The 27,774-nt window shown below is 41.7% G+C and overlaps 2 protein-coding genes across 2 annotated transcripts in view; one reads left to right on the top strand and one right to left on the bottom strand.

The window, feature by feature from the left end:
- Nucleotides 1-27,774, bottom strand: part of adcy2b (adenylate cyclase 2b (brain)) — a 96,800-nt gene that overhangs the window by 23,145 nt on the left and 45,881 nt on the right. Inside the window, exons 10-14 of the mRNA XM_083777117.1 lie at nt 5,803-5,935; nt 4,181-4,357; nt 3,029-3,069; nt 2,848-2,928; nt 2,226-2,295 (exon numbers count right to left, since the gene is read on the bottom strand). Of these exons, the coding sequence (XP_083633243.1) occupies nt 2,226-2,295; nt 2,848-2,928; nt 3,029-3,069; nt 4,181-4,357; nt 5,803-5,935 (502 nt within the window). The remainder of the gene's footprint in view (nt 1-2,225; nt 2,296-2,847; nt 2,929-3,028; nt 3,070-4,180; nt 4,358-5,802; nt 5,936-27,774) is intronic.
- Nucleotides 21,545-24,791, top strand: LOC310867218 (uncharacterized protein). Its single transcript, XM_083777106.1, has 5 exons — nt 21,545-21,628; nt 22,201-22,254; nt 22,430-22,648; nt 23,322-23,417; nt 23,985-24,791. The coding sequence occupies exons 2-5, from the start codon at nt 22,201-22,203 to the stop codon at nt 24,282-24,284; spliced, it is 669 nt and encodes a 222-aa protein (XP_083633232.1). The 5' UTR covers nt 21,545-21,628; the 3' UTR covers nt 24,285-24,791.

Genomic DNA, 27,774 nt, shown 5'->3' with positions numbered 1-27,774 from the left:
AAAACCTCAAAAATTGAGTTATGCAACGATAATGTAAGAAAATATATGTGATAACAATTTATTCCATGATTATGTAGAGTTCATTATGTATTATTTGGATTTATTATAATTATTTAATTGAAGATTTACATAGTTTGAAAACAGCCATGTTTTTAATATCATACTATAATTAACCGAATGTCTGAGTGTGTGTGTGTGTGTGTGTGTGTGTGTGTGTGTGTGTGTGTGTGTGTGTCTGTCTGTCTGTCAGAAACAGTGGTGTAACTCCTTACTGCCTGCGCCAATCACTCCCACTTTTCACACAGGCATTGACCATATGAATATGGAGGGTGTAACGAAGCCCTTTTTTCGATTTGACACATTAATTATTAATAATGAATTTATTAGTGAATTGGGCGCAGTACTGAACAACTCATCTCCCCGCAAATCACGTGTCACCAGTGAAATGCATGTTGGGAGGACACAGATTAATACTGGGACACAGTTTCCGGCGCAACATTCCCCTTGCATTCTCCAAGGGGCCAGCTAGGCACTCCAATGTTGAAGCGCTGGGCCCTAGTGGTAAGAGGAAGGACTGCAGGCGGACCCGTGGATTTTTGACGAGGAAACCCCGTGCAACCGAGCGCTCAATGTTAAAGCCCAGCTACACTTCCGCATTTGGACAAAAGAATTTGTCCAAGCCTTCCACTGAGCAACTTCCACTGACATGAATAGCGGAGGGGGCGGAGCTTCGCGCCAGTTTAGTCTCTATCCTTTTAATACTCTATGGCATTCTCCAATGCACTTCCCCCTTTTCACACCGCCCCCAGGCAGGCATCATCAGACCTATGCATCAGACCCACACGAGGAAAACAACTCGGACCCAACAGTAGCCTACGCATCGACACAATTACTACCGGTACATTATCATACAACAAACAACATGCCACGAAGAACAGCCTCAAGGACCCTAGCGCATTCTTCCACACGGAGGTTGTGTGTGTGTGTGTGTGTGTGTGCAGACTACTTTCGCTGTGAGCATGTGTGTGTGTAAACTACTTAAGCTGTGAGTCGCACGTGCGTATGTGTGCGCGTGCGTCATCGCGTGGCCGTTTTCAGTTCGCTATAAACACAACACGAGATACAACTGTCTTGAACATAAGCCACACACACACACAGCGTGAAGTGGCTACAGCGCACGCTCCGGTGAAAACAGCTAATCTACAAGCTCACAACATCACAGGTTGCAAAAGCCATGAGTTCACTCAAGCCAAAGCTCACAATTGAGACAGTTTTGGACGCAAATCCACCTGCAAATTGGATCTGTGCGACTGTCCATATATAGGTGCATGTCAAACTGGGGGTCCTTGATACTTTTCAAATGGGGCTCTGTGGGCTAATAAGTGTAAATGTTGCGGTCCTTGCTCTTGCCATGAAAACGTTTCCCTACCATGCATTTGGAAGAATACTTTAATGTTATACTGCTGTTTTTATTCATAAAAACACACACACACACACACACACACACACACACACACACACACACACACACACACACACACACACACACACACACACACACACACACACACACACACACACACACACAAATATATTATACAAGTTGAAATATATCAGAACGGGTAAGGACTAGTACAATATAATGTACAAAACAAGCAACGAACCAGGACAGCATGTTTTGACCAAAAGTGAGGTCTTCAAGTAAATAATGTTTTTCAAGATTCTCAAGGCACAACGAGGCTTTGTGCATCAACAAATGCATATGACTCATACCAGTAAACAATACGTAATCCTCGGCTACTGTACTTCTCTCTGACAGAAGATCTTGCAATTGCCCCCTGTGTAGGCTATATCAGTAGTGTGTGTGTGTGTGTGTGTGTGTGTGTGTGTGTGTGTGTGTGTGTGTGTGTGTGTGTGTGTGTGTGTGTGTGTGTGTGTGTGTGCGTGCATGCGTGCGTGCGTGCGTGCGTGCGTGCGTGCGTGCGTGCGTGCGTGCGTGCGTGCGTGCGTCTTTCCACAGCTAATCTTACAAACGGCCAGACTGATTAGCATCTTTCCTGTGCACGCCCTCCAGCAGGCCAAGGAACTCAACCCCCAAGTTATGGGACACATGTCCACGAGGCTATACGGCGTGGAACTATACTCTAGCGTAGCCAATCAGGCGCAAGCGAGGAGAGGAGAGGAGAGGAGAGGAGCGCAGAATCACGACTGCTTGGTTAGCCCACCTCTTTCTCCAGGGCCTTGTTGTGAAAGAACAACGAAATCCTCTGGATGTCTTCGGACTTGAGCCACTGCCTACAGATGATTAACACAGAGACACAGGGGAGCAGTCACTGCTAATGTGTACAGGCTCAACGCCCCACTGTAACCACAATACAGAGCATGGTGACCTATGGCCTGGCTGAACAGCATGTCTTTAGGAAGCGCTGTTGAACTTAGGAGTTGGGAACTCCACTGAGGTTATAACTGAGCAAAGAACACATAAAAGCTGCATGGCGTCATGGACAACGCTTCCCAGATCCTTCAAGATACAACCGAAGTTCAACATCACCTTATAGGTTAAGATATGACGTTCAGCCAGGCTATAGGTCATCGTAGTCTATACGAGCACTTACTGTATATCAGACTTAGATCAGACAACTAAAAAGCCAGGTTTGACCAAAGTTTTAGAATTATATTTAACCACGTAAGCCCTATTTGTTGTACAACGAATAACGAAAATAGCCGATCTATATTTACTAGATCACAGCATGAACAATGTTGCGTCAGCTTGTAGCTTGGCTAGTTTAGCAATTTTTCAGGAAATGGACATTGTTAGAAAAAAAAGTTCTCAAACACAGTACTGACTTCTGGGAGTTGATCCCGTCAATGGTGCGGATCATGCGTTCGTTGAGTTCCTCCTCAAACCTCTTCCTCTGGGATTTGGACCTGGGTTTGAAGGAGTGAAAAGTGTGTGAGTGTGTGTGTTACAGTGTTCACCCTTTTATGCACTGAGGAAACGTTAGAGAAACACATGTCTCACTCTCACCTTTCACGTCTCTGGTATTGGTACTGACCCATGGGCACGTCCTGGAGTGTGGAATACACAATCACAACTTGACTGTCACGTCACACGATTAGATACATGCTGTAAAAGAGTACGTGTGTATGTATGTGTGTGTTTGCACGTGTGCGTGCATGGGTGTGTGAAAAATGTAAACTGCAGTTACAGGAAGAGTTAGGGAGAGAGAATAGAAAATATATAGCATACAACAATTCTACATACTGTATGCAGCATGATAATAAAAAAATAGCAACAGATAGGTGGCACTACGGAAGGCAGACATGCTTCGTTAAGTGGGAAAACATCCACCATAAAAAGCGCGGCAGCAGTTTATTTATTCATATTTATATTATGTTCAAACTTATGCATTCATGTACTTTAGATGATGCTATATGAATGAACGTTGTTGAGGTATGCAATGATATAATTACCTTGCACATAAGAAGACATATTTTTGCACCTATGGCCAATGGCCACTGTTCTGTTTCCATGGAAACAACCATATCTATTTTGGCCTCCATCAGCCAAGGGCCTTTGAAACCCTCCCTCGCTCCCAGTGGATTTGTGCATATGCATATTGTTGCCGCCAGACAGAAAACTTGTAGGCCAATCTCCATATTTCAGCTTTTTATGTTTTTGTAAATTAATATAAATGCGCCCTACTTCTTTGTACAGACAAAAAAATCAACAGATCTACACGCTCGAAACGTTGCAATGCAAACGTGAAAGCCGTTAATGTGTCTCTGGGTTTTATATCGAACCAATGGCAAGTATTAGTGACTAAATAATATCTATGTTGGTTCCATTCAACAACAAAAAAAGAACGTTTGCTCCAAAGGTTCTGTTTTATTTTTTAAATGGCAAACACAGTTTTGGACATGCAAGGTTTCCACCCATCAGCAACAACAATAGGCTATGCATGTGACCGGTTGTGCGCACGTGCGTGCCTGTGTGTGTGTGTGTGTGCAGAATATTTTCTTTGTTAGTGTAAAACGTCCTTGGATTTCTGAAAGACGCTAAATGAATGAATGAATTCATTTAATGGAAGTGTAATATTACATTCTACTGTGCGGGGCAAACATCCAGCAGACTGTGTGGAACTAGACATTCTTGTGCGTTGTGACCTGGTGTACTCACAGTGGTGTTGATCATGCCGTTGTCTGTGGTCATGCTGTCTCGGTGGTGGAGGTTGGCGAAGGGCTTGGCGGCGCCCCATGACTCCAGGTAGCGGGTCATCCTGACGGAGGCCCTCATCTTCCCTCCGTCCAGCGAGGGACGAGAGCGCACCACCAGCAGAGGGGTGTGCCTCTCAGCCTGAATGACCCAGAGAAACACAGTTACCAGAGGGAGAGGGAGAGAGAGGTTACCAGTTAGTTACCAGGAGAGAGGGAGACTTTTTGTTAGGTGAAACCTTGACATACAACAGGCCCGTTTTTAATAGCGACCTAGTCATCAATGGGAGTCGCCCGCATGCCACCTAAGCCAATGGGAGCCGCCTAAACACCGCCAGCCAATGGCGTAGTAGCGACCTAGTCATGATTGGCTGCCTCCTAAGCTATGACAGGGGCATGGCGGAAGTCTGCAATGCCCAGACCACACTCTCAACCATAGACATTATATAAACCCCCAGACCACACTCTCAACCATAGACATTATATAAACCCCCAGACCACACTCTCAACCATAGACATATATAAACATCGCAGCGGAGCAGACTCAGGGGAGCGCCTGATAACACTGCCTAATGCTATGAGCAAACTGGAGAGCGGGAAAGATCTCTAAACCTCTCTAGACATCCATAAATTTGAGTGTTACAGAAGTTGGAACACTCTGAAGGAACCCATGGGGGTCCATGGGTCACACTTTGAGAACCACTGCTTTTGACTCTATAGTCAAAATGATGTATTAACCACTTAAACCCATAGACGTAAATAGGTAGACGCCGCTTCCGAATCTGGGGCGCACGTATGATGTATCTGCGGGCGCCATTATTGTGAAAGGCGAGTTCATATCGCAGCACTCCACTGGAAGAAGAGACATAATTGGTTTGTGTGAGATTGGTTCAGAATGAAGGTGTGTTTGAGGATCTCACTCAACATCTTCGCTTAAAATAGCCAACGGCAAGTTATTTTCTGCAAAAGGTTTCCTGATTAAGTGATTAAGATTAGGGTTGTCAAATGCAAATGCAATAATGCATACATCTGAATGTTTAATGCTTTAATTAACAAGATTTGGTTTGAGTCCACAGACAAAAGACTAAACAGTCTTTTGTATTTAATTCCATATAGTTTTTTATTAAACATTAGTATGATATTGTGGTATATTGATATGGTATTTGATATACCCCATTTGTGTGAATTAACCACTTGTAATTTCTGCCCTGTGCAATATTTGTTTACAGATACCGGCAGTGGCTCAGCGGTAGAGTGACCAGTGCAGTTCGAACCCGGGCTACACCAGGGTTCCAACCCCTAATTGCTCCCGATGTGCAGGTTGGTGCCTTGCATGGTTTTCTCCGGCATCCGTGTGTGAATGTGTGTGCGAATGGGTGAATGTAATGCACAATCTCTATAAAGCGCCGTTGCTATATAAATGCACCATTTACCATTTACAAAGCCTAAAAGGCGCAGAAATGTAATTTTAATAAATGTAATTATTGTTATTTATTTCAATTAATCCTCAAGTAAAATGTCAAGGTGCGGACAGTCTCAGTCAAGTACTGCGCGGTTGCAGACTGCGTGAGGGATGAGAGGTCTGACCTTGGGGTTGATTACGAGGTAGGTGACCACGCCGTGTTCCTTCAGATAGGAGTCTCTGCTCTGTCCGTCGCCCAGCTCCACCTTGTAGGACCCTTTCAGATGCTCTAAGGTGACTGAAGAGATGTGGACCCTCCTGGATGATGACGGCAGGGCACGGGACAGTGGACACGGGGAGACATGAGGGGACAGGGGGAGGGATGAGGGGACAAGGGGAGACATGAGGGGACAAGGGGAGACATGAGGGGACAGGGGGAGACATGAGGGGACAGGGGGAGACAGACGGGCAGTGAGAAGTGCAGAGGTTAGGAGGTTCTCTCCACTCTATGGCGGTGGTTCTCCTAAATTGACATGAATTTGGCTGCAAAAAGATTTTGTGTCAGGGACAGCTAGAAGAGAAGACTTGCAGACAAAATAAAAATAAAATGTATTGAACATTTTCCAATATTTTCAAAATAAAAAATTCAAAGTTCAAAATAGCAGATGTATACAGTACAAGCTGTGCAGCACCTAGTGACTCACTGCACTGTGAGCTTTGATATCTGCTATTTTGAATAGCCTACGTATAAAATGTGGATGATTCAGTGGTTAAAATGACTGTGATGCTGTATTAAATGTGTTGAGCGTCCATTTGGTATATCTAACAATAACTATATCTAGGACCGCTGCTGTGGGTTCCTGGACCCCATGTTGAGAACCGGTGCTCTATGTTATCTCTTCCATAACTCTATATCGCTGCTATTTCCTCCCATTGTTTCCAAATCCATAAGCAACTGTACAATAACCTCTGTACCCATGTGCTGATATCTTTTGTTTGCTTTTTTCTTTTTTCCGTGCTTCAGTTGTTGCTGCCGGTGCAAGTCATCAATGTGGTGATCAATACTAGTCTAAAGCTTCTCCACTGCAATCTTGCTCCTATTTATTTCTTGTGGAACTGGCGTTCATTCGCCTCTTTGTCTGAGTCATGGTGTTATGTTGCCCTATTTATCGTGTTTGCCAGGCTTGCTTTTTAGCCAGTGGCTGACGCTTAAAAAAATAACGCTTATAAAACTTTGAAGATATTTCAATAACTACAGTGCATCCGGAAAGTATTCACACTCCTTCACTTTGACCATATTTGTCTTTGTTACAGCCTCATTTCAAAAGGGATTAAAAAAAAAATCCCTCATCAATCTACACACAATACCTCATACTGTTGAAGGGAAAAAAGTTTTTACGAATATTTAGATAATTTATTAAAAATAAGAAACCTGAAACCTGAATGTACATAAGTATTCACACTCTTTATTTAGTACTTTGTTGAGGCACCCTTGGAAGCAATTACAGCCTTACGCTTTTTTTGGGAATGATGCTACAAGCTTGGCACACTTGAATTTGGGGTATTTTTCCCATTCTTCTCTGCAGATCCCTTCAAGCTCTGTCAGGTTAGACGGGGAGCATCGCTGCACAGCTATTTTCAGGTCCAGCTATTTTCAGATGCTCAATGGGGTTCAAGTCTGGGCTCTGGCTGGGCCACTCAAGGACTTTCACAGAGTTGCCCTGAAACCACTCCTTCGTTATCTTAGCTGTGTGCTTGGGGTCGTTGTCCTGTTAGAAGGTGAATCGCCGACCAAGTCGGAGGTCCTGAGCGCTCTGGAGCAGGTTTTCATCCAGGATGTCCCTGTACACTGCTCCATTCATCTTTCCCTCTATCCTGACAAGTCTCCCAGTGTCTCCCTGCCGCTGAAAAACATCCCCACAATGTGATGCTGCCACCCCCATGCTTCACCGTAGGGATGGTATTTGCCAGGTGATGGATGGAGGCTACTGTGCTCTTCGGGACCTTCAATGCTGCAGATTTTTTTTTCGTACCCTTCCCCACCTCTGTGCCGCAATACAATTCTGTCTCGGAGGTCTACAGACGATTCCTTTGACAATTCCTTTGGCTTGGTTTTTGCTCTTGCTAATGCACTGTGACCCCCTTTCCACCGGCTGGTTCCCAATGGGAACCGGTTCAGTTATTTTTGGTTCTTAGTCCATGAGCCAAAGCTCCAAAATTGGTGGGAAAAACTAGACCTATATTAAATTGTTTATAGGATCAATACAAGTAAATTAATACATAACCCTTCCACAGTAGTAGCTTTTTCATATTTTCGATTATTTTGCATATTTTCCTACATAATGCCTCATTTGCATACCGGTATTTAAAAATGTAAAATTTGTAATACAATAAATCATTGTCTTCGTGTAAGTACTCAATAGGGGAATTAAGTTTCATGGTGATAACAATCTAATATATGGTTTTTATGGTTTCATACGTTCAAATGTTGGAGCTCTGGCTCAGAACCAAAAATAACTGAAACGGTTCCCATTGGGAACCAACCGGTGGAAATGTGTGTGCCTTTCCAATCAACTGAATTTCCAACAGGTGCACTCTAGTCAAGTGTCATAGAGTGTGAATACTTAGTGTGATATTTCAGGGTTTTTTTCTTTCATACATTTGAGAAATTTGCTGGAAAAAAATGCCCCTTTAGTGATTATGGGCTATTGTGTGTACACTCAAAAAAGTAAAACAATCGCCTTGTAAGTACGACTATTAAAAAAAGGTATATTAGCTTAATAAAATCTGTGAATATCACTTATGGGATCCTTTTAGTTGGATATACAATAATTATTGAGTAAAAATCCAACTGTTATTTGTGAGTTAAATGTACATCTATTGTTTTAGTTAATTTCATGAAAATAAATGAGTATATGCCAAACTGGTAATATTGGTCAAATATATATACAAGTCTCAGTAAGTTTCCATCATAATATTTGAGAATGGAGTAATCATACAGATCAGTTTGAAGAAATGTAATTATTACTCATTCCTACCCAATATTATTAGTAGATACGGTATCTACTAATAATATTGGGTTGAAATGATCTAAGATACCCATTAGACACGCCTACCTGCCTCTTATTGGCCAGAGTTCATAACAGCGATGAAAGCCGGACCGATACGAGTCATCCCGAGTGGCAGGCTGGCAGCCATTACAAAATTTACAGCAGAAGCAGCAGCTGAGCCGCGCCACGCAAGTGAAGTTACAAGAGAAGTTCTCCTTCATGGTAAGTAGCCAGCTATCAAATGTTAATTAAATGTTGACCGTGTCTTCATACTTTTTTTTTGGACCGGACTAAAGCCATGGTTTACATGACGCTCGTATAGGGCTAGCAAAACTAACAACTGTCAAGACTAAAGAGTGCATGCTAATTTTCATTCAGCCCCACCATAACGTAACGCCTGTGGTCGTCGACACTATACACATAAACTACACATGTTTCAGCCATGTACATATACACAATATCATGTTAAAATGCATAGAATAGCCTACACATTATTTGCGAGGGAAAGTTCGCGCCGAACGGGAAGGGCTCAGGGCTGCATGGTAATTGTAGTTCATTTGACTTACGATTGTATGTATGGCTCACTGAAAGAACTATCAAAATGGCCGCTATAAACGCGGGCTTATTTATTATGTTGAATTCTATGCTGTAATACTAAACTAAACATGCTTCATCTATACAGTAAACGTTAGACGATAAGCTTGTTGTTTTGCGGTGCCTGCGTGCGGTTCATGTTTTACGTAGACCAGCAGTATAGGCTATAGGCTTGAGCTTTTAGAAATATTACTTTTGCTAAGGGGGACATAGACCAACAGGGGAGCCCACGACGGGACGGACGGCCGCGACCGGGCGTCGCTTAACGGGGGAGGATCATGAAGAAGTGACGCTGAGGAAGCGACGCCATGGGCCGTCGGAGCCCCCCCTAACCGACCGCAATAGGCGGAACGGGCTGGCGGGGCTGCGATATTAAACATTTTTCAGGGAGAACTCTTGGGGCCTCTACGCAGCTGCGTAGTTTGCGGTAGAATGCGGTGAATAAATCTGCAGGCAGGGTCAGACAGTGCAATTACATGTGGACATTGTCATCCAACACAATCATTGGAATTATAAACTGCATGTAACGAAATGCATTTAGATCAGTGCTAAATGTCTGTTAGCAAAAGTAATCATTCTAAAAACTCAAGCCTGCTTGTGAGCTTGTAGATGAGCTATATTTCCACATTTATGTTTTTAAAGTATACGGTGTAAAGTATACAGTTTAATGTTGGTTAATGTTTGTTTTGTAGACTGTTGAATAAATCACTGCAGCCAAGAGCCAACATCAGACAGAGTGGACATTGTCAACTATAGCCTGTAAGTCCAGTATCATTAAAGGTAAACATTCAGGTTAAACCCTACTCTTCAATGATATGTAGTAAACATAGTTGGTATTTCATTTCAACGTTTGTTTTTTTCAAGTGACGCCGGAAATTCCGCTCAGAAAGGTAAACAAATGTCCACGCACGAATTACATGTATGCGCAAATCAAAATCCTTCAGAGCGCTGTCAGTCGCGTGACGTCACATGGGCTACTTCTTCCCACTGCTCGTCTGACTAGCGCGGAGTTTGACTAGTGCGGAGAGCCATTTCCTTGCTCCAACATGGACGCTCTTGAGGAAAATGATGGACATGGCAACGAGAGGGATTATGACGGACCAGCACCTTACAACTTCGAACCTGTTAGACGACCACGAGAGCATGCAGCGGCCGTAGTTAGAGTACCTCGATATCGCCAGGAGATGGAGGCGTGGGCTCAAAACAACGAGTGGCGTGTTGGACAGAGAGACTGGTACGTGTTACGTGTCCATTCATTGTATGAAACTTTACGATATCATTTCACCCGTTACAGGCACTGAAATAATACTATTACAACATTGCTAAATTGGCTACATTAAAAGTATTAAATTCATATCTCTGGCCTCCATTTTCAAGTATAAAGTAGTAGGCTACAAATCTGTTGATTCACGTTACTTGAACTTGTTGCTATATCCTGGTTGAAAATAAATTATTCCCAGCATTTTTTTTTTTCATTTCAAGGACCCCCAGTTTGATGATACCTGGAAAACTAATGTCATGAACATCATGATAAGATAACATTATAAATCTTTACAACAAAATATCTCAAATCATTAGAATAAAACCTCAACTCATTTTGGGGTAGCCAATCTAAAATGATATGCATCAGACCAGAGCCCCATTGATGATTTTCTAAACACCAATCTGCAATTGTACAAATGGATATCATCGGTAGGCTAGTAGCCTACATGTCAGCAATAGTTCAAACTTATTCAGTGAGGTGACCATTTCTATTTTTGTCTGTTTGAATTCAGGTGCATGTGTGGAAAGTGCCAACCTATGACCTCAGCTATAGAAAGTGTATGCTGCAGAGAGAGAGAGCCATTCTGGAAGTTGGTTGAGGACTTACAACCCAGACCTGACAATATCACTTGTCTGACACAGCACCCTGGATTCGAAGGTTCCTGTTTGAACCCTTTTGTATTGCAGATTGCCTACATTGCCTACCGCCAGGAACATGGGCCACTCAACCTCAGCACGTCTGAGTAAGTTGTGCAATATGAAATGAGCATGACATATATTTCATGCCTACTGCAGGGGTCCACCTGAATGGATCCACCTGAATGACCCTTGCAGAATTAATAAGCAGAATCTCTCTCTCTTCCAGCCAGTACCGCTACACGGCATACCGGCAGATGGTCCGCTGGGCTTATGGCAAGCTTGGCCGCCACAATAGAAAGGTTGTACCTGCCTGTGTCGTCCACGCCATCAGGGACCAGTTTCCCGAACAACCAGGTGGAACCTACCGTGGCTTTTTATGGCCTAACTTGGACGTCGATGATGAATAAAGTGATTTAATTGAATTGACAGTATTCCATGTTTTTTATTCTTCATATTGGCCATACTGATTAAGGAAATACAATTGTACTTGTTAAAGTTCTGAGTGAAGTCATACATAACCATGCAGGGTTTTGATTAAAAACACCAGATCCCATCATTTGCTTGTACACGGTAAAACAGTCATGTGTAGTACAGCCAATCTTTTCTTCTACTTCAGATCAGATCAGACATGTCAGATATCAAGAAATGTCATTTGTCAAGGTGCTTACCTAAAGAGCAGTTACCTACAAAACACAAGTATATAATCTGTTAGTTATCAACAGGGGAAGCCAAACGCAAGACAATCTGAGTTGAAGAAAACATTTATTTCTGATTGATTGCATTAGCCGTTCACCCACTAACTTCACATACTTTAAATACTACCATTACGTACACTGCCATTCTCTGACTGCTCCATGACAATAACTCTATTACAGTTTATCAGAATATACTTTCTAATTTTACACAGTGGTGCACTGAAAACTGAACAATGAACAATAAGGCCATTACACGGTTAGCACTTTCAATATCAAATGACACTGATCATCCTCTGTATCGCTTTAACCTCATGCCATGTTTTCACTGTTGCTACACTTCATCAGCTACAATCCATAGCTATGTACTGTATTTGGTATAGAAATTGGAATAGAAATCACAGTCCCAGCAAGTAAAAGATAAGTGTTCAATTTAGTTTTGGATAAATGTCATCAAATGGTGTTCCATGGCTCAAAAGCCGAATAAATAATGGGCCTTGAAATGTAATAGGTTGAAAACCACTGTTCTACAGTGTTTATTTTGGCTGGCACCTTGCAGGGACTGGTAACTGTGTTTTTCATCATCTCTGACATTAACCCATTCTGGGCGGGAACCACTTTTGGTGTTCTAATATGTACAGTATTCAAAAATGTAAAAATGTTGATGCTGCTATATAAAAATTCGTTTTTCAGAAAACTAGTATTTAGACAGGTACATGGGTAGTGTATCGAATCATCTTGTGGACCAGGCCCATTGCAAGATGCTGTACTCTATCATCAGCCTGTCAAAGTGGGCAGGGGTGAGGTGGGTTCGGGGAGTGAGGCCAAGTAGTAGCCTGAGAGCCTTGTTTAAAAAGAGTACCAAGAGGTGCATGCATAGTCGAAAAAACCTTGTACGAGGGCTCCTGTTAGGGTCTTCAAGGTGTTTTTGTCGACCAGTGAGGAGATCCTGTATAGGAATCTTGTTCTTTGGTCCCTTTTGGTTCTTTTGTTCTGACACAGAGCTGAGCTAGTACTCATGGTGGCCAGTGCCACTAGAAAAGCGGGACTTGTGGGTCAGGTATTGAGCCACAGCTTGATCCTTGTCCACCTGTTGGAAGGATCTTGCAACCGGGGCAGGTGCTGCTGCAGCCAAACCTTCACTGAAGGCTCTCAGGGCTGATGGGCTTCTGGCATATTGATCCTTCAAAGAGGCCATCAAATCAAATGCATAGTCTGAAGAGAAGATAATAGTATATTGAAACATATTATAAAAGCATAGCAGTATTTCCAAATAGTTGATAATTCCTAATTAATTAATAATTGAACACAAACCATAAGATGGCTTGTCTTTGACGGGGTGCACAACAGCTTCCCCCTTACGGAACCTAGGGTAGGCCACTGAGTGGCGTGGCACTCCAAGAGCAGTAGTGGCCTGCTTTCTGTTCCCATTGTGGTTGTAATGGATAGCCGCCAACAGGAGCCTATGGAAAGGAGCATATTATTAGACCGAACTTCGATTATACAAATGTCTTCGAAATCCTGAGTATACATTCTCAAACATTTGCATGTCAAGGACCCCCAAAAATATATGCAATTGGCCGCCGACCCCCATCTGAAAATATGTTGTTCCAGGGACCCTCTGGATATACAGGTCCATCCCAACGAATTAGAATAATCTGAAAAAGTTAAACATTTGCCATAATGTAATACAAATAAATAAACTTTCATATATTTTAGATTCATTACACAACAACTGAAATAAGTCAAGCCTTTTATTGTTTTAATATTGATGATTATGGCGTACAGCTCATGAAAATCAAAAAATCTTATCTCAGTGAATTAGAATATTTTACGAGACCACTAAAAACTAATTCAACGAGAAATGTTGACAAGCTTCATGGAGATGCTAATTATCCTTTCCAGCTTGATTTGGCACCTGCCCAGTGCCCACAGTGCCAAAACTACTAGTAACTGGTGTACTGACCATGGTATAACTGTCCAGCCAACTGGCCTGACCTGAACCCCACAGATAATCTTGGTTGTCAAGAGGAAGACTTGAACTTGAACAATACAAATTAAATTACAGCTGTTATCAAAGCAAACCTCAACAGTGCCACAGGCTGATCACCTCCATGCCACGCCCCATTGATGTTTGTTCAAAAGTAGCCCAGACCAAGTAGTAACTGCATACATTAATATACTTTTCAGATGGTCGACATTTCTCGTTGAATTTGTTTTTAGTAGTCTCGTAAAATATTCTAATTCACTGAGATAAGATGTTTTGATTTTCATGAGCTGTACGCCATAATCATCAATATTAAAACAATAAAAGGCTTGAATTATTTCAGTTGTTGTGTAATGAATCTAAAATATATGAAAGTTTATTTATTTGTATTACATTATGGCAAATGTTTAACTTTTTCAGATTATTCTAATTCGTTGGGATGGACCTGTATAGTCAAAGATTTGCACCACATTTTCACAATTTTTCCTAAAATAGATCTACACGCTCGTAGTGCGATCGATACTCTGTGCCGCGCTATGAGCTTGTAGATCTGCTATTTTTCAATAGCTAAAGTATAACATAATGCTTATAACACCAAAAGGGGTTCCCGTCCAGAATGGGTTAATATAATGAAATTTCTAATTTCACAAAATCAAATTCTCTTGAACATTGGTCCTTGATAGTCAGACTGTACCTGCTATGCATTCCAAGGAAGCTGAACCCCGTATGTTTGGGCGCAAACCTGATCATTAAACTATGGAAAGCCTCTAGGGAGTAGGTTTGGTTGTTGGGAGATAGCTGACGAATGTCCTTGATGAACATTTTCTTTGTGACAAGAGCCTCCAGTTTGACAGCTGCTGTTGAACCTGCACACATAAACATCAACATCAGGGATTTCAATCCATCCTTGATCATATGATTTTTTTGTACATATCTTTGTATAGGTTATTCACATGGATATTCATTCAGACCACCAACAAACTAACAGATCATGAAAACATGAACTTGTGCACAAACCTGGCTCAAGCCACTCCTTATTTCTGTCCTCGCCCTCCAAATCGCCATGGTGACAGACAGGAAATGCAGGAGTGTCCTCATGCTCATGAATGTCTTGCACATGATTGACCAGGCTCCTCCACTTTGCCTCCATCATGTCTGCATTGCCACTGGGAGTTGAAGCGGCCGTCCAGTAGAGATGGTTCACTGAGGAACGCTTCCAAAGCTTCACATCTTCACATTCATGTTCTCTGGATAGGGCATCCAACTGCTTATTTAGGGCTGTTATCGCACACACACACACACACACACACACACACACACACACACACACACACACACACACACACACACACACACACACACACACACACGAATGAACTGACAAAATCTTCAAATATTTCTATGAACTACTGTGATACAATGTTTTCTCTTGCCTTCCATGTAGACATGCATTTTCAAATATTTACATTTGCCAATATGCCAGATGTCAAAGAAGTGTTGCGTTCCTTCCTTGCCCAGCTCTTCTCGCACCCATTTCGCTACCTGCAGAATTGGTTGAATTTTATAAACTTGAAATGCATTCACATTCAAATATTCCATTTAAAAATCAGATAAAAAGTTTGTGTGTTTCTCTGTCACTTGTACCTGACGGTTTCTGTCTGTGACAAGGACTGCAACTTTCAAGCCATGCTCCTTCAGCAACTTGATGCTGCGTTGCAGGCCCTCCATCTCACACCAGTTGCTGTTGCGAACTTCTGAACACTGGAGGACAATCAGACAAACTTTAAACAAACCTATGTAAACAAATGAGAAGCCCCAACACCTGAATCATAAAATGTGTGACATGCTGAAGAATGTAGCCAGTAGCCACATAGATATGGCAGAAACTGAGGCATGAATTACATCAGACCTGAACAAGCTGTAGGTCAACCACTTTATTCAGCCGGTCATCTATTACCGAGTAGGTGCCATATTTAGCACAGTGCCCTGGACTGTCTGATCTGTAACAAGCAAAAGACAAGAGCAAAACCTATTGTCATGCTTTGAGATTATGGATACATGCCAAATGTACATGAACATTACAATGAGCATGGTACGGTAACCAACCTGCAGTCTCCAGACAGGATCAATCCTCCGTCCATTTCCTTCAGCTCAGTCAGGATACTGGCTTGCTGGCTCTGCCAGGCCTGGATGACGGTAGGAATGGTGTAGTATCGCTGATGGCGGAAGTATGTGTTAGGACTGGTGCACTGTAGTCCAAACAGCTGCAGCATTCTGAATGTTTGCTGTGGCATACAACCAGCGAAATGAATCGCACCACTCAGCTGCAGGTTGCATGTAGGCATGTTTTTGTGTAGCATTGGCTGGTTTTGCCAAACCCTCTGGAACCCACATGCAGAACAGACCTATGGAATATATTCAAATGATCAGGGTTGTCTGTGTGTACTTTCTTATGGATGAGGAATAAAGTGAGAAGACAGAAAGGAAAAAAAGACCAAATTCGCTGACATCATATTGAAGGCGATAGAATATTGCAAACTTGTTAACCCACTTCAAACTGCGCTGAGAATACGCAAAACATGTGATTTTCTGTAAGTGCACTATGCAAAGTTAATCCATGATACTAATGCATTCCAAGATAGTACATGCCACCAGCACATTCTACAGGTGCAAGATAAAAACTATCTTACCTGTTGGATTTTCACAAATGTCCCCTCCTGTCTCTGTATGCTGGCTTGTGTGGCCTCACAGCAGCTCGGGCAAGTGGCAAACAGTGACATTAGTTGTCTGTGACACACAACATACTTATCGATGTAGCTGAGGGAAAAGAAAATATCATAATAAAACCAAAGTTCGAACAATCAGTATCATGACATGAACAGATTAGTATAAATTGTGTCTTACGAAGGGTCAGAGGGTGGTTCAAGGTCTGGCATGTCATCAGAGCTCTCAGATAAGAGCTCGTCTTCAGGCTCCGGAACCCAATCATCACCTTGCTTTGGTGCTGAAATGATTTGTCGATTCATCGATTAGTTATCAACATAATAAATTAACCATTCTGATTTCACAAGCAATTAATTATAAACAATATACAAGATTTCACTTGTCTTTTTTTTTTACTTTTCCGTAACTTATACAAAGTATTTCACCCCATTTATAGGACTATAGCAATTGTACGGTGCAATGATGAGGCTCTTACACCAGTGTGCCATTAATACACCAAGACAGACTCTACTGGGTGTCACGTGACAAAAGAAAATACAGATATACATACAAGCATCTATTACTTTTGTCATGTGACGTCCTGTACACACACATGTAGCTTATGCAGTGCAACACTGCATTTTACAGTGTTACATATTTGATGCAATGTTATACAAAAACAATATACAGTATATCCAAAACATTTTATTAATGACAGCATTTTCCAGGCATGGAAAACGTTTTTTTCTCATTTCAAAATATTTCCAGATTATAATTAGTTAGATGGTCCCCTACCTGAATGCTCGCTGCCACTCTGAGAGAATGTGCATTGGCTGATTTGGCTCTGCATGGGACTATCCACAAAGCTGGAGATGTCTGTCTGCGTTTCCACCGACACCATCTGTGGGGCTGCTTGTGTTCCTAAGGACAACAGCTGGGGGACTACCTGGATGCCTGTAGAAAACAACAAGTGATCAACCATTATTAACCATTCTCTATAACAGTGGTTCCCAAAGTGGGGTCCGGAGACCCCTAGGAGTCCTTGAGAGAGTTCCAGGGGGTCCCCAGCTAAATTAATAGTTTGGAACCAAAATGGACCATTACAGGTCTGTAACTCAGAGTGTACAAATGGACCCCAACAGGTCCATTTGGTTCCATAATTTAACTCTCAGAGATAGAAATGCCATTAACCCATTTAGACGATTCTAAAAAATATCTTCTAAATCCTGCCAGTTCTCTTTCTATGTCAGTCGTTCTCAAAAATATCTGTAATTGGCCGACAACCCACATCTGAAAATATGTTGTTCCAGGGGCCCTAAAATAGCAGATCTACAAGCTCATATAGCTGCACTGCCGTGCTATGAGCTTGTAATGCTAATTCAGGTCAAACCGTAGGGGCCCTTGAAATGAAAATGGTTGCGAATCACTGCAAATCTTCGGTTTTGTGGTCTGTGGGCTAATGAGTGTCAATATAGGGGGTCCTTGACATGAAAAGGTTTGGGAACCACTGCTCTATAAAGGCTGTGTTGGCTAAAACAGACAATTGCAAAGCAAATGAAAACATACCGAAAGAACGGTGTGGTGGTTTCCGGTAGCTGTACTGAGTTGCCTTGTGTGCAGATTCTCTGTGTGACTCAGAGGTTGGAAGAGAGGGTTCCGCAGATGAACCACCTGCTTCTTCCTCCTCATCCTCCACCATCGCCAGTATAGGTTCCTCTGGTACGTCAGCAGTCGCACAGAGGCTTTGTAGCGTCTGTTGTAAATCAATAATAAATAAAAAACAGTCAGTATTCAAGGTGTTTGTCACTAGTGGTTCTCAAAGTGGGGTCCAGAGACCCTCAGGGGTATTTGAGGGAGTTCCACAAGTTCCCCATCAAAATGAGAATTAATTACTATTCTACCAATTTACAATGTAGGCATTTAGCAGAAGCTCTTAATCCAGAGCGATTTACAGCAAGCAAGAGCAACACAAGGAAATAGATCAAATGCATAGAAATAGTCATCTAGGATCATGAGTACACTAAGATAAGCAGTCCAGTCCAACAGTAGTATATCCAAAGAAAACCTATAATCTGTACATTGAAACTATGAAACACTATAGCAGTGGTTTTCCAACCAGTGGTCCTTGGGTTAGGGGTTCCAGGTGGTCCCCACTCCACAGCTAAATGATGGAAAGTTCCAAATGGATCCTTATAGATCTTGAACCCTTGAGTGTAAAATGAAACCAAATGTACCTGTATGGTTCCATGTTATGCTCTCATTTCATTTTATTTTAAATTATTAAACATCTATTACTTCATTTACAAGAAGTCTACACAATTAGATTATGTAAAATCATTATTTTTATCAACATTTGTCTGTTATCTCTCCTAATACCAACATCAATACAACATGGAATTGTGGACAAAATATTATCGAAAGACAACAAAATGTAATTTAGTTTTAAATGGTGGTCCGTGGCTCAAATGCTGAATAAATAATGTGCCTTCACTGCCTTGATATGAAAATGGTTGAAAAACACTGCGCTATAGTATTATCAGGTCAATAATGGCCTGGCAACCTACCATACCGCAGATTACACTCTTTCCACTGTCATCCCACCACATATTATAGAATTGTTGTACTGTAGTATGTAGTATGTACTGAAAACATTCATACAGGTCCCTGTAACTTATACTTATTGTGTTTACTTTATTTCCATAACTATACAAATCAATCACAATTGATGTGATACAATGAGAGCAAATGATTGAAAAGGCTGGAATACAGTATTGGATAATGATATTATTGTACTTCTAGCTTTTGCATAGATAACAATTTGTTAGAAGTGAACTTTGCATGATAGGATCTCACACATTATAGCCTAAAACTGCTCAGTGATGGCTCTGGGGGCTGGGGCTCATATCACCAACATCTTTACACTTCTAAAAGTTTACACTTACAGCTTCATTTCTCCTCCCATTTGTTTTCATCCTAGCATAACATGCTAACGTAAGAAGGGCTACTGTAGTTGTAAAACTTACCCGAGACAGACCAAGTTTGTTCACTGCAGTAGATGATCTCCCCGTGGTCGTGGAAGTTTGGCCACTGCCAGGTGACTGGATTGAAGGCACAGCACCCTTTATCAACCTCACACGTTCCAGAGATCTAAATCCCATTTTGTGAGCCATTAGATCACCTGGAATATAATCATCGTCCTTGAAGTGAGCACCACAAATGACGGAGTTATTTTCCTGTACCGAGGACGCAGTGAAGTCATGTCTTTTCACCTGCACGAATCTCACCCAAGACCTGAACGCGGGGGTGGCTTTCTTTGGGAAAAGATGGACTCTATGCCCTGTAAGGCAGGAGTTTGTACACCCAGCACAAACACAAAATTTGACCATGATGAGTCGACGAAATGTTCCAAACTACAAAGAGTCACAACAAAGAAGACACACACTCAGTGACGCGTGCTACAGTGCAGATAAACAAAACACGTGAAGACTAGGACTTCCTATCCACACAGCCAACCTGCACACTCGGCTCCACCCATCCTACGTCATCACATGAACGCGCATGAAATGTGCATTTCCATGAGGCTCGTTCATGGCGGGCCGACTCGGTCCGAGAAAAAGTGCGATAAATTCGCTAATACTGGGTCAATTTTAATATTCTTTTGTAATCTTCACTATTGCCATATTGCCATAGGCCCACAGTGTTTATTCATACAAAATACAACCTGAATGCTGTCCTTTAAGGCATTTTATGTACTAGCCTACTACTAGCCAACTTCTTATGCTGCAATCACACTGGCAGATGCAAAAGATACAAAGCTACAAACATTGGCTGTATCTTCATGTCGCTCACTTCCATTACAAAATAATAGTAGACTAGACTGTATCTTTGCATCTGTCCGTGTGACTGTGATCGCAAGATTAGGTATTTGACTATTTATGGACTAAAGTCCTGTATAAAAATGTATGTTGCTTTGTCTGATCATGTGCATGTCTGCATATTTGTCTGTAGACTCTGTAGGCATCAATGTCTGGCTCCTTCTCTGTTTGATTCTCCTTCCCTGCTGCTGCCAACAATAAAGCCTCACCACTGCTTGACCTGGGTTCCAGGAGGTAACAACCGTAAAAAACACACACAATGTATTCATAATTTCATATATACATCGTTGCTGTTGGGCAGAAACCTCATATCTCCATATTTCAACGTTTGATGTTTTGTCACCAATACTACAGTGTCTGCACAAAAGTAACAATAAATAGCCGGTCTACAAGCTCACAGCATGTCTCATTGCGTTGTGTGCATGCTATTTCAGCTTTTTGGGGGTTTTAAACTATTAGTCTTTCTGTTGCATTTATAAATATTGAATCAATGAAAAGTATTGACAAGAGCTAAGGATTGAACAGTGTGCCTGATGGGAAATTAACAGGGTTTCATTTTTGTGTATTTAGTCTTATTTTCTACTGTCCATGTCTTCCAGCTCCACCTCAACTCTTTGTCTCCCAGTATGCTGTCCTCTCTGCCTCCCAGTGGCTGTCCCCCAGGGCCAGGCATCTAGACTCATACAGACAGCAATTGAACAGTCTGGACAAACAAGTGAGTGGATACCTTACTGGTAGGACACTGTTTAATAATTGTTTTACAACCTTTCTATACAGTTATTCAACTATATTCCTGAAACATTGTGTTGCAGATAGTATTCATTTACCACTGCGTTGTCTGCTCGCTTAAAGTAGCAATAAATAGCCGATCTACAAGCTCACAGCATGTCTCATTGTGATGCGTTGTGTGCATGCTTGTAAATCTGCAATTTCAGCTTTTTGGGGGTTTTAAACTATTAGTCTTTGTGGCATTTATAAATATTGAATCAATGCAAAGTATTGACAAGAGCTAAGGATTGAACAGTGTGCCTGATGGGAAATTAACAGGGTTTCATTTTTGTGTATTTAGTCTTATTTTCTACTGTCCATGTCTTCCAGCTACACCTCAACTCTTTATCTCCCGGTATGCTGTCCTCTTTGCCTCCCGGTGGCTGTCCCCCAGGCATCTAGACTCATACAGACAGCAATTCAACAGTCTGGACAAACAAGTGACTGGATACCTTACTGGTAGGACACTGTTTAATAATTGTTTTACAACCTTTCTATACAGTTATTCAACTATATTCCTGAAACATTGTGTTGCAGATATTATTCATTTACCACTGCGTTGTCTGCTCGCTGCCTTATATGAACACAGCTGCTTCAATAATTCTTCCCTGTGTAATATTTTGATCCTTGAGGAGGATAATTAAAATGTTGAATCATTGAGATTTTACAGTTGGGACTCAGTAGATGTAGTTTATCAGTGATATGGATTTGAGTGGTGCCTGACGGCTCCAACTGCTATGTCCATATGTATGTCCTGATGAGTACGAATTGGGGTTGATTGGGCTGATTCAGGTCACACACACAGCAGCCATAGTACAGTGTACAGTACGAGTTATACTGTAGAGTATGAGTTGTACAGTACAGTACGATGCATATAGTTGCATCGCTCAGTTCACACAGGTGTGATTTTTATAGATTAGTTGGTATGACAAATATTAGTCAAACTCATTTTTGAAAGAAACATTACATCAGTCTGTTGGTTCCCTGTTAACACCTAGTGTATCTCTTCTAGATGAGCGTCAAGGATGTAAAGGAGAGATGGCTGGCCTTGTTTGATGCTTCACAAGTGAGTAAATTGGATTCTTGTAGCAGGGTTCAACAGAAATGACATCCTGCATGTGACACACATTTACATTGTATTTAACCAATTGTACCCATTCCTGGAGCAACAGTGGTGGAAAATGGATGTACAAGATCACAATGTGTTTTGTTTTTCTCCCTTCCCCTCATCTGTTTTTCAGGTCAGCGCAGAGTTCAAGTTGATCACTACAATGAAGCTTGAGCCGAAATTCATGGAGATGTTGGACCTCCACACACCTAAACTGGACCTCTACACACCTAAACTGGACCTCTACACACCTAAACTGGACCTCTACACACCTAAACTGCTGTCCATGTTCCAATCTAAGAGAGGTGCTGTAGGAGAGCCACATCGGGCAAAGAAGAGTGCTCTGCTTCAGGTAATAAACCATTTAGACCTGAGGATGATTCTTAAAAACGGCTTCTAAATCAGAAAATAGCAGATATGCAAGCTCACATTGCATCTCACTGAAGTCTGTGAACTTGCAGATCTTCTATTCTCGGTATTCATTCACTTTAAAAAGCTAGAACAAAGTTTGTGTTGTAATTTCCTTGACATGTTGTAACTTCACATGCGGGTGAGAAATGTTCCTCATTGACTTCCACTGTAGTATCTTGCCTGTAACGCAAACCTGTCAAATGTCCTAGATCAGTCCCATTAAGTTAATTACGATCACTTACTTTAGATACTAATGTATCATAAACAGTCATCACTATGTCTCTGTCCTGTCCATTCCCTGATAGACGAAATGCATGTCTTAATAGTCTTGTCAGTACTAAACCCCTCTTATTCCTAAACTTCTTTGCTTTTTTACTATTTTGAAAAACATTTTTGTTCATTTAGATTGGCTAGTTGACCAATTTTGTTTTTCAAAAGAGTAAAAAAGGCAAAGAAGTTTCGGGATAATGTGTTTAGCACTGGTGGAAATGGGGCCCTAAATGCTAAAACTGTGTGCAGACAATTGAAACGGTAGACTTTAAAGTTGGTAAACAAAAGCCCAGCTTGAATGTGCAAAGTAATGCATTGTATTAAGGATAAAACTTTGTCTGCAGAGTGGAAACCCCATACAGCTAACCAGAGGAATCGTGATCAAGTGCCTCATCGACCATCTGGGAGAAGAGCCTGGTGCCCTGATCAAGGACGTTGAAGTTAGTAAAATAAAGTATTTAACAATTTGTAGTTTTAACTAATGTCATCATCATGGCTAATTGTGAGACAATATCTCAAACGTGCCAAGAACGGCAGAGTGAGGAGCTTGTTTTGTGAGAAAGTGTCCAGAGAATCAGGTTGTGAGATGGCATGTCTAGTGCTACTGCAGTTCAGACATGTGTTCCTACATACTAAGTAAGGTCACGATACACTCAGGTCTGCACTGCACATGGATACAAGTTCCATAGCAGCATAGACGGCAGCATGTCTTAATTATGGAAGCATGTTGTACAGCAAAAATAGCAGATCTACAAGGTCACAAATTGGCAATAGAATACATGTTTACAAGCTTCTTCCATGAACATGAATGGTCTCAATCTGGCCTCAATCTGTGATTTCTTCAACTGGTTGGCAGCAAACGTTTTCAATTGCAAACTCAAGACACTGACGGAGGTCCCACCCAGAGCAGGGAATTGTGCAACAGTAGTAACTGTTTAGAATGATAATACCGTGAACATCATCATTACGTTTTCATTCATGAGATTCTATTTTTACAATGTGTGCAGGATGCTGGTGTCGATGTAGAAGAGGAGTTGTCGGGGGAACTGATGACTATCTACAGTCTGCAAACTCAATCACCAGCTGCTGATGTAGGTATTGTTATTGAGGGCATCCCTGTCCTCAACAACCTCGGCGATATTAGCAGAGCCTGCTGCTATCTCCTGGGACTGACCTACGTGTTTGACTTGAAGTACCCCAAGAAGTTCAAATACATCTTGGAGGTTTTTCAAAAGGTACTGCTTGGACTAGACCCTCAACAGCTTACACCCAAAGTGCAGACACTGAAAAACTGTCTGCTTGGCTAGTGTCCTGACTGACAACTTCAGTTTGAATGTTTTCAGTGGAAACAGATTAGTAGGGAACCACATCACATACGACACTGACTGATACTGCACTGTTCAAAAGGAAAGCCTATTGTATAAAGCATACAGCAGCATGTCAGATCTGTGCGTCTGACAGACTTGTTTTGAAGTGGAGGTGCTTATGTGTACACAGTGCATATAGCCAATTAGAATGTATTAATCTGTACAAACCTCACCGATAGACAGTAAAACGTTATTTTTATTTTTTCTATATTAAGAAATTCTTCCCCATTTGACCTTCCTGCTTTTTCTTTTTTTTTTCTTATACAGTAATGGGTTATTGATTGCTCCAAGCACATTACTTTAAAAACTAACATTTGTTGCTTAAAGGGCCACAGTTCTTTTATACTTAATGTTCATTTGTCTGGGTCTTGTTAAATAATGCTTTTGGGGTTCATGTTTTTCGGTGCTGTACAATTTTACAACTACACCAGGTTTTAATTGTATGCGTGTTGGCTGTTGACCAACTATACTTTCAATATGGTGTCTGCATGTGACCATAGATGAATGTTTTCAAAAAAGAATGGCAGCTATTTTTGCTATGATGAAGTAGCCTATCAAATTGTGTGTGTGGTATAGATAATCAAATTGTGTTTTCAGGTGTGTGCGCATGTTTGTAGATCGGCTAATTTGGGTGCTAGACACCGGCATGCAGGCAAATTAATTAACCTAAACCTAAAATGTTTATGTCAAGTATAGTGTGACGTGTGTGTGTGTGTGTGTGTGTGTGTGTGTGTGGGGGGGGGGGGGGGGGGTAGACAATCAAATTGTGTGTGTGCGTGCGTGACTGCGCGTGTGTGTATACGGTATAGTTTCGGTGGGACACCGGCAGGTAATTCATTAAACCCAGCCTTGACTAAAAAAATCACACACGTGTGAACTGAGTGGTGCAATTCCCCCCCCCCCCCCCCCCTCTCTCTCTCTCTCTCTCTCTCTCACTCTCTCTCATTAGAGTCACTACCCCTCTCACTGTTTCTGGCGCCCCCTACTGCTATTATTAAGTCACATACTCATGCTCACACAGACAGACAGACACACACACACACAAACAAACAAACAGACAGACACACAAACAAACAGGTACGAGGACATTGCAAGCTGGTTGTAGGAGTGGTTTGCACCACTCAAAAAAAAAGTCAAATGACCATCCTATCATGTTTGTCCTCTCAACTATAGTGTGCGTGGACTTTTGTTTTGTTTTATTTACCTGCCATAGTAGGAAATGTTTAATGTTCTTAAAATGTATTTGCTGACATTGTAATTTGCACATTGTTTCGTGTGGCCAGACTGTTTCCTCCCATACAGTATGTGAATGTTTAATACTTGAATGTTCACTTTGGTCAATTAAAAACGTACTTATCTGTATAATTGCATTGTGTATTCTCTTTGACAAAGGTAAATACAGAATTCCTTTTTGATTAAAATACTATGAGTTGAATACAGTTAAAATATTGAGTAAATGTAACGCATATATTTTATTAAATCATACACTCGTATATAGTTAAATCAACCTATCAATTTCAATCCCATATACTCAAATTTATATGTAATTTTAACCTAGGTTTTCTAATGCATATTAAGTTTATCTACTCAATTATTGTCATTTCAAGGTGCTAATGCATATTAAGTTTATCTACTCAATTATTGTCATTTCAAGGTGCTAATGCATATTAATTTTATCTACTCAATAATTGTCATTTCAACCTGCTTTAATATATTACTTGCACTTACTTAATTTTTAAGGTAGATTTTACTTGATTTCATAGCAGTCAAGTTTACTCGATAATTAAGGGTGTAAAAATGATTCACCAATATATTTGGGTAGATAGTAGTTTCTGTTTTCTGAGTGTAGATTGATGAGAACAAAAAACGAATTTAATCCCGTTTGAAATGAGGCTGTAACAAAACAAAATGTGGTAAAAGTGAAGGAGTGTGAATACTTTCCGGATGCGCTACTGGGCTGAATGATAGCCATGGAATGATCTGTGCACCTCCATGCTCCCTGATGGATGACAGCCCCAGGCTGTCTATCTCTCATAGACGTGGCGTCGCCGTCACGGCTCTCTCAGCCACGGGAGTCCCTTTATTTTAGCAAAAAAGCAGAGTGCGTGTGTCTGCTATCAGTGCGCTCTGCTTGGGGCTAAGTTGGAATAAGTTAAAACCCAAACTTATTCAAACCATGACTGATTGTTGTCAACAACGCACGGAAAATGCTTTTTTGTTTGGGATATACCTTTACTTATGGCTAGAATTTAAAAAATCACACCCGTGTGAAGTAAGTGGTGCAACTCCGTGTGGGGGTGGGGTGGGGGGTGGGGGGGGTGGTGGAAGTTCCAGACCCACAGGAACGCATCCAGGGTGCCGGCCCGATTCCGGCGAGCCGCGTCCGAAACGGTTAAGAAATGACAGAGTTACCGTGGGTCCCTCTACTGTACCCTCTACTGTGCTGTACTGTACTGTCACTGTACTATACTGGCACACCCGAAATCACCATATATACAGTTAATATGTGCGTGTTTGTTTGTGTGTGTGTGTGTGTGTGTGTGTGTGTGTTAGGTTGCGCACATGTGGTGAAAAACAACCATGCGTTTTTCGTGCTCAGACGCACCCAGGCAGGCAGCCACCCACCCACACACTTAGGCCCTCATTTATCAATTGAGTGTAAAATCTGCCCCAAATTCGAGTGTAGGTTTCGTAGTACACCCACGTCGCCACGGCATTTATAAAGTAATCGCAAACAGCTGATCCTTCCTTATTTTCGTTCCGACGTTAATAAATGTGACATCTGAAATCTATCTGGCACGCCATATGAAATCAAGCCTCGCCCTCGTTTTTGCGCATTGGTAAATGCAGACAATTGCGGTAATTTCGGCGTGCACCCATATTTTGGCGTACGCACGGTTGATAAATGAGGGCCATAGTCACTTAAGGAAGTGGTTGCACCACTTAAAAAAAGATACATATATTTTATTTATTTTCTTCCCCAGACCGCATTCTGCCAACATATCGTGACACTTCACACTGTGACAAGTTGTTTGCACTAAGTTAGGTAGCAGTCACTTGAAAACAAATAAATAAGGAAGAAACATGCTGCTGGTACTGTATATAAAATACACCAAGTACTATTTGCACATGTACATTCTTAAATCTCTTTGCTCTTTTTTGTACTCTCTCCCTTTTCTTTGTGTTTTATTTGTGTTATAATTTCTTAGTGTACGCGTCTCTGCCACGCATATGATAGGCGTGTGTGCTTGTGCTGTGGAGCTGTGTGTGAATCCATGGAGACGATTGGTGGGAACAACTTCACATGTTTGGAGAGGTTGCTCTTCTCCGCCGCATTCTGCTTATTCATGTCGGATAAACCGGTGTGGCGAGGCGGGGCCACATTTGTCAACACCGCGGACAGATCTCACACTAGAATTGACTTTGTCCG

Source organism: Protomyctophum parallelum (genome assembly GCF_964188405.1).
Source record: "Protomyctophum parallelum genome assembly, chromosome: 1".
Classification (NCBI taxonomy): domain Eukaryota; kingdom Metazoa; phylum Chordata; class Actinopteri; order Myctophiformes; family Myctophidae; genus Protomyctophum; species Protomyctophum parallelum.
Note: the sequence above shows the minus strand (reverse complement) of the source record. Positions and strands in the feature narration are given on the sequence as shown.

Coding starts and splice junctions, on each gene's coding strand:
- LOC310867218 (XM_083777106.1), top strand. CDS start 22,201: ATGAGCGTCAAGGATGTAAAGGAGAGATGGCTGGCCTTGTTTGATGCT. Junction 22,255..22,429: donor CCTTGTTTGATGCTTCACAA/GTGAGTAAATTG, acceptor TCTGTTTTTCAG/GTCAGCGCAGAGTTCAAGTT. Junction 23,418..23,984: donor CCCTGATCAAGGACGTTGAA/GTTAGTAAAATA, acceptor CAATGTGTGCAG/GATGCTGGTGTCGATGTAGA.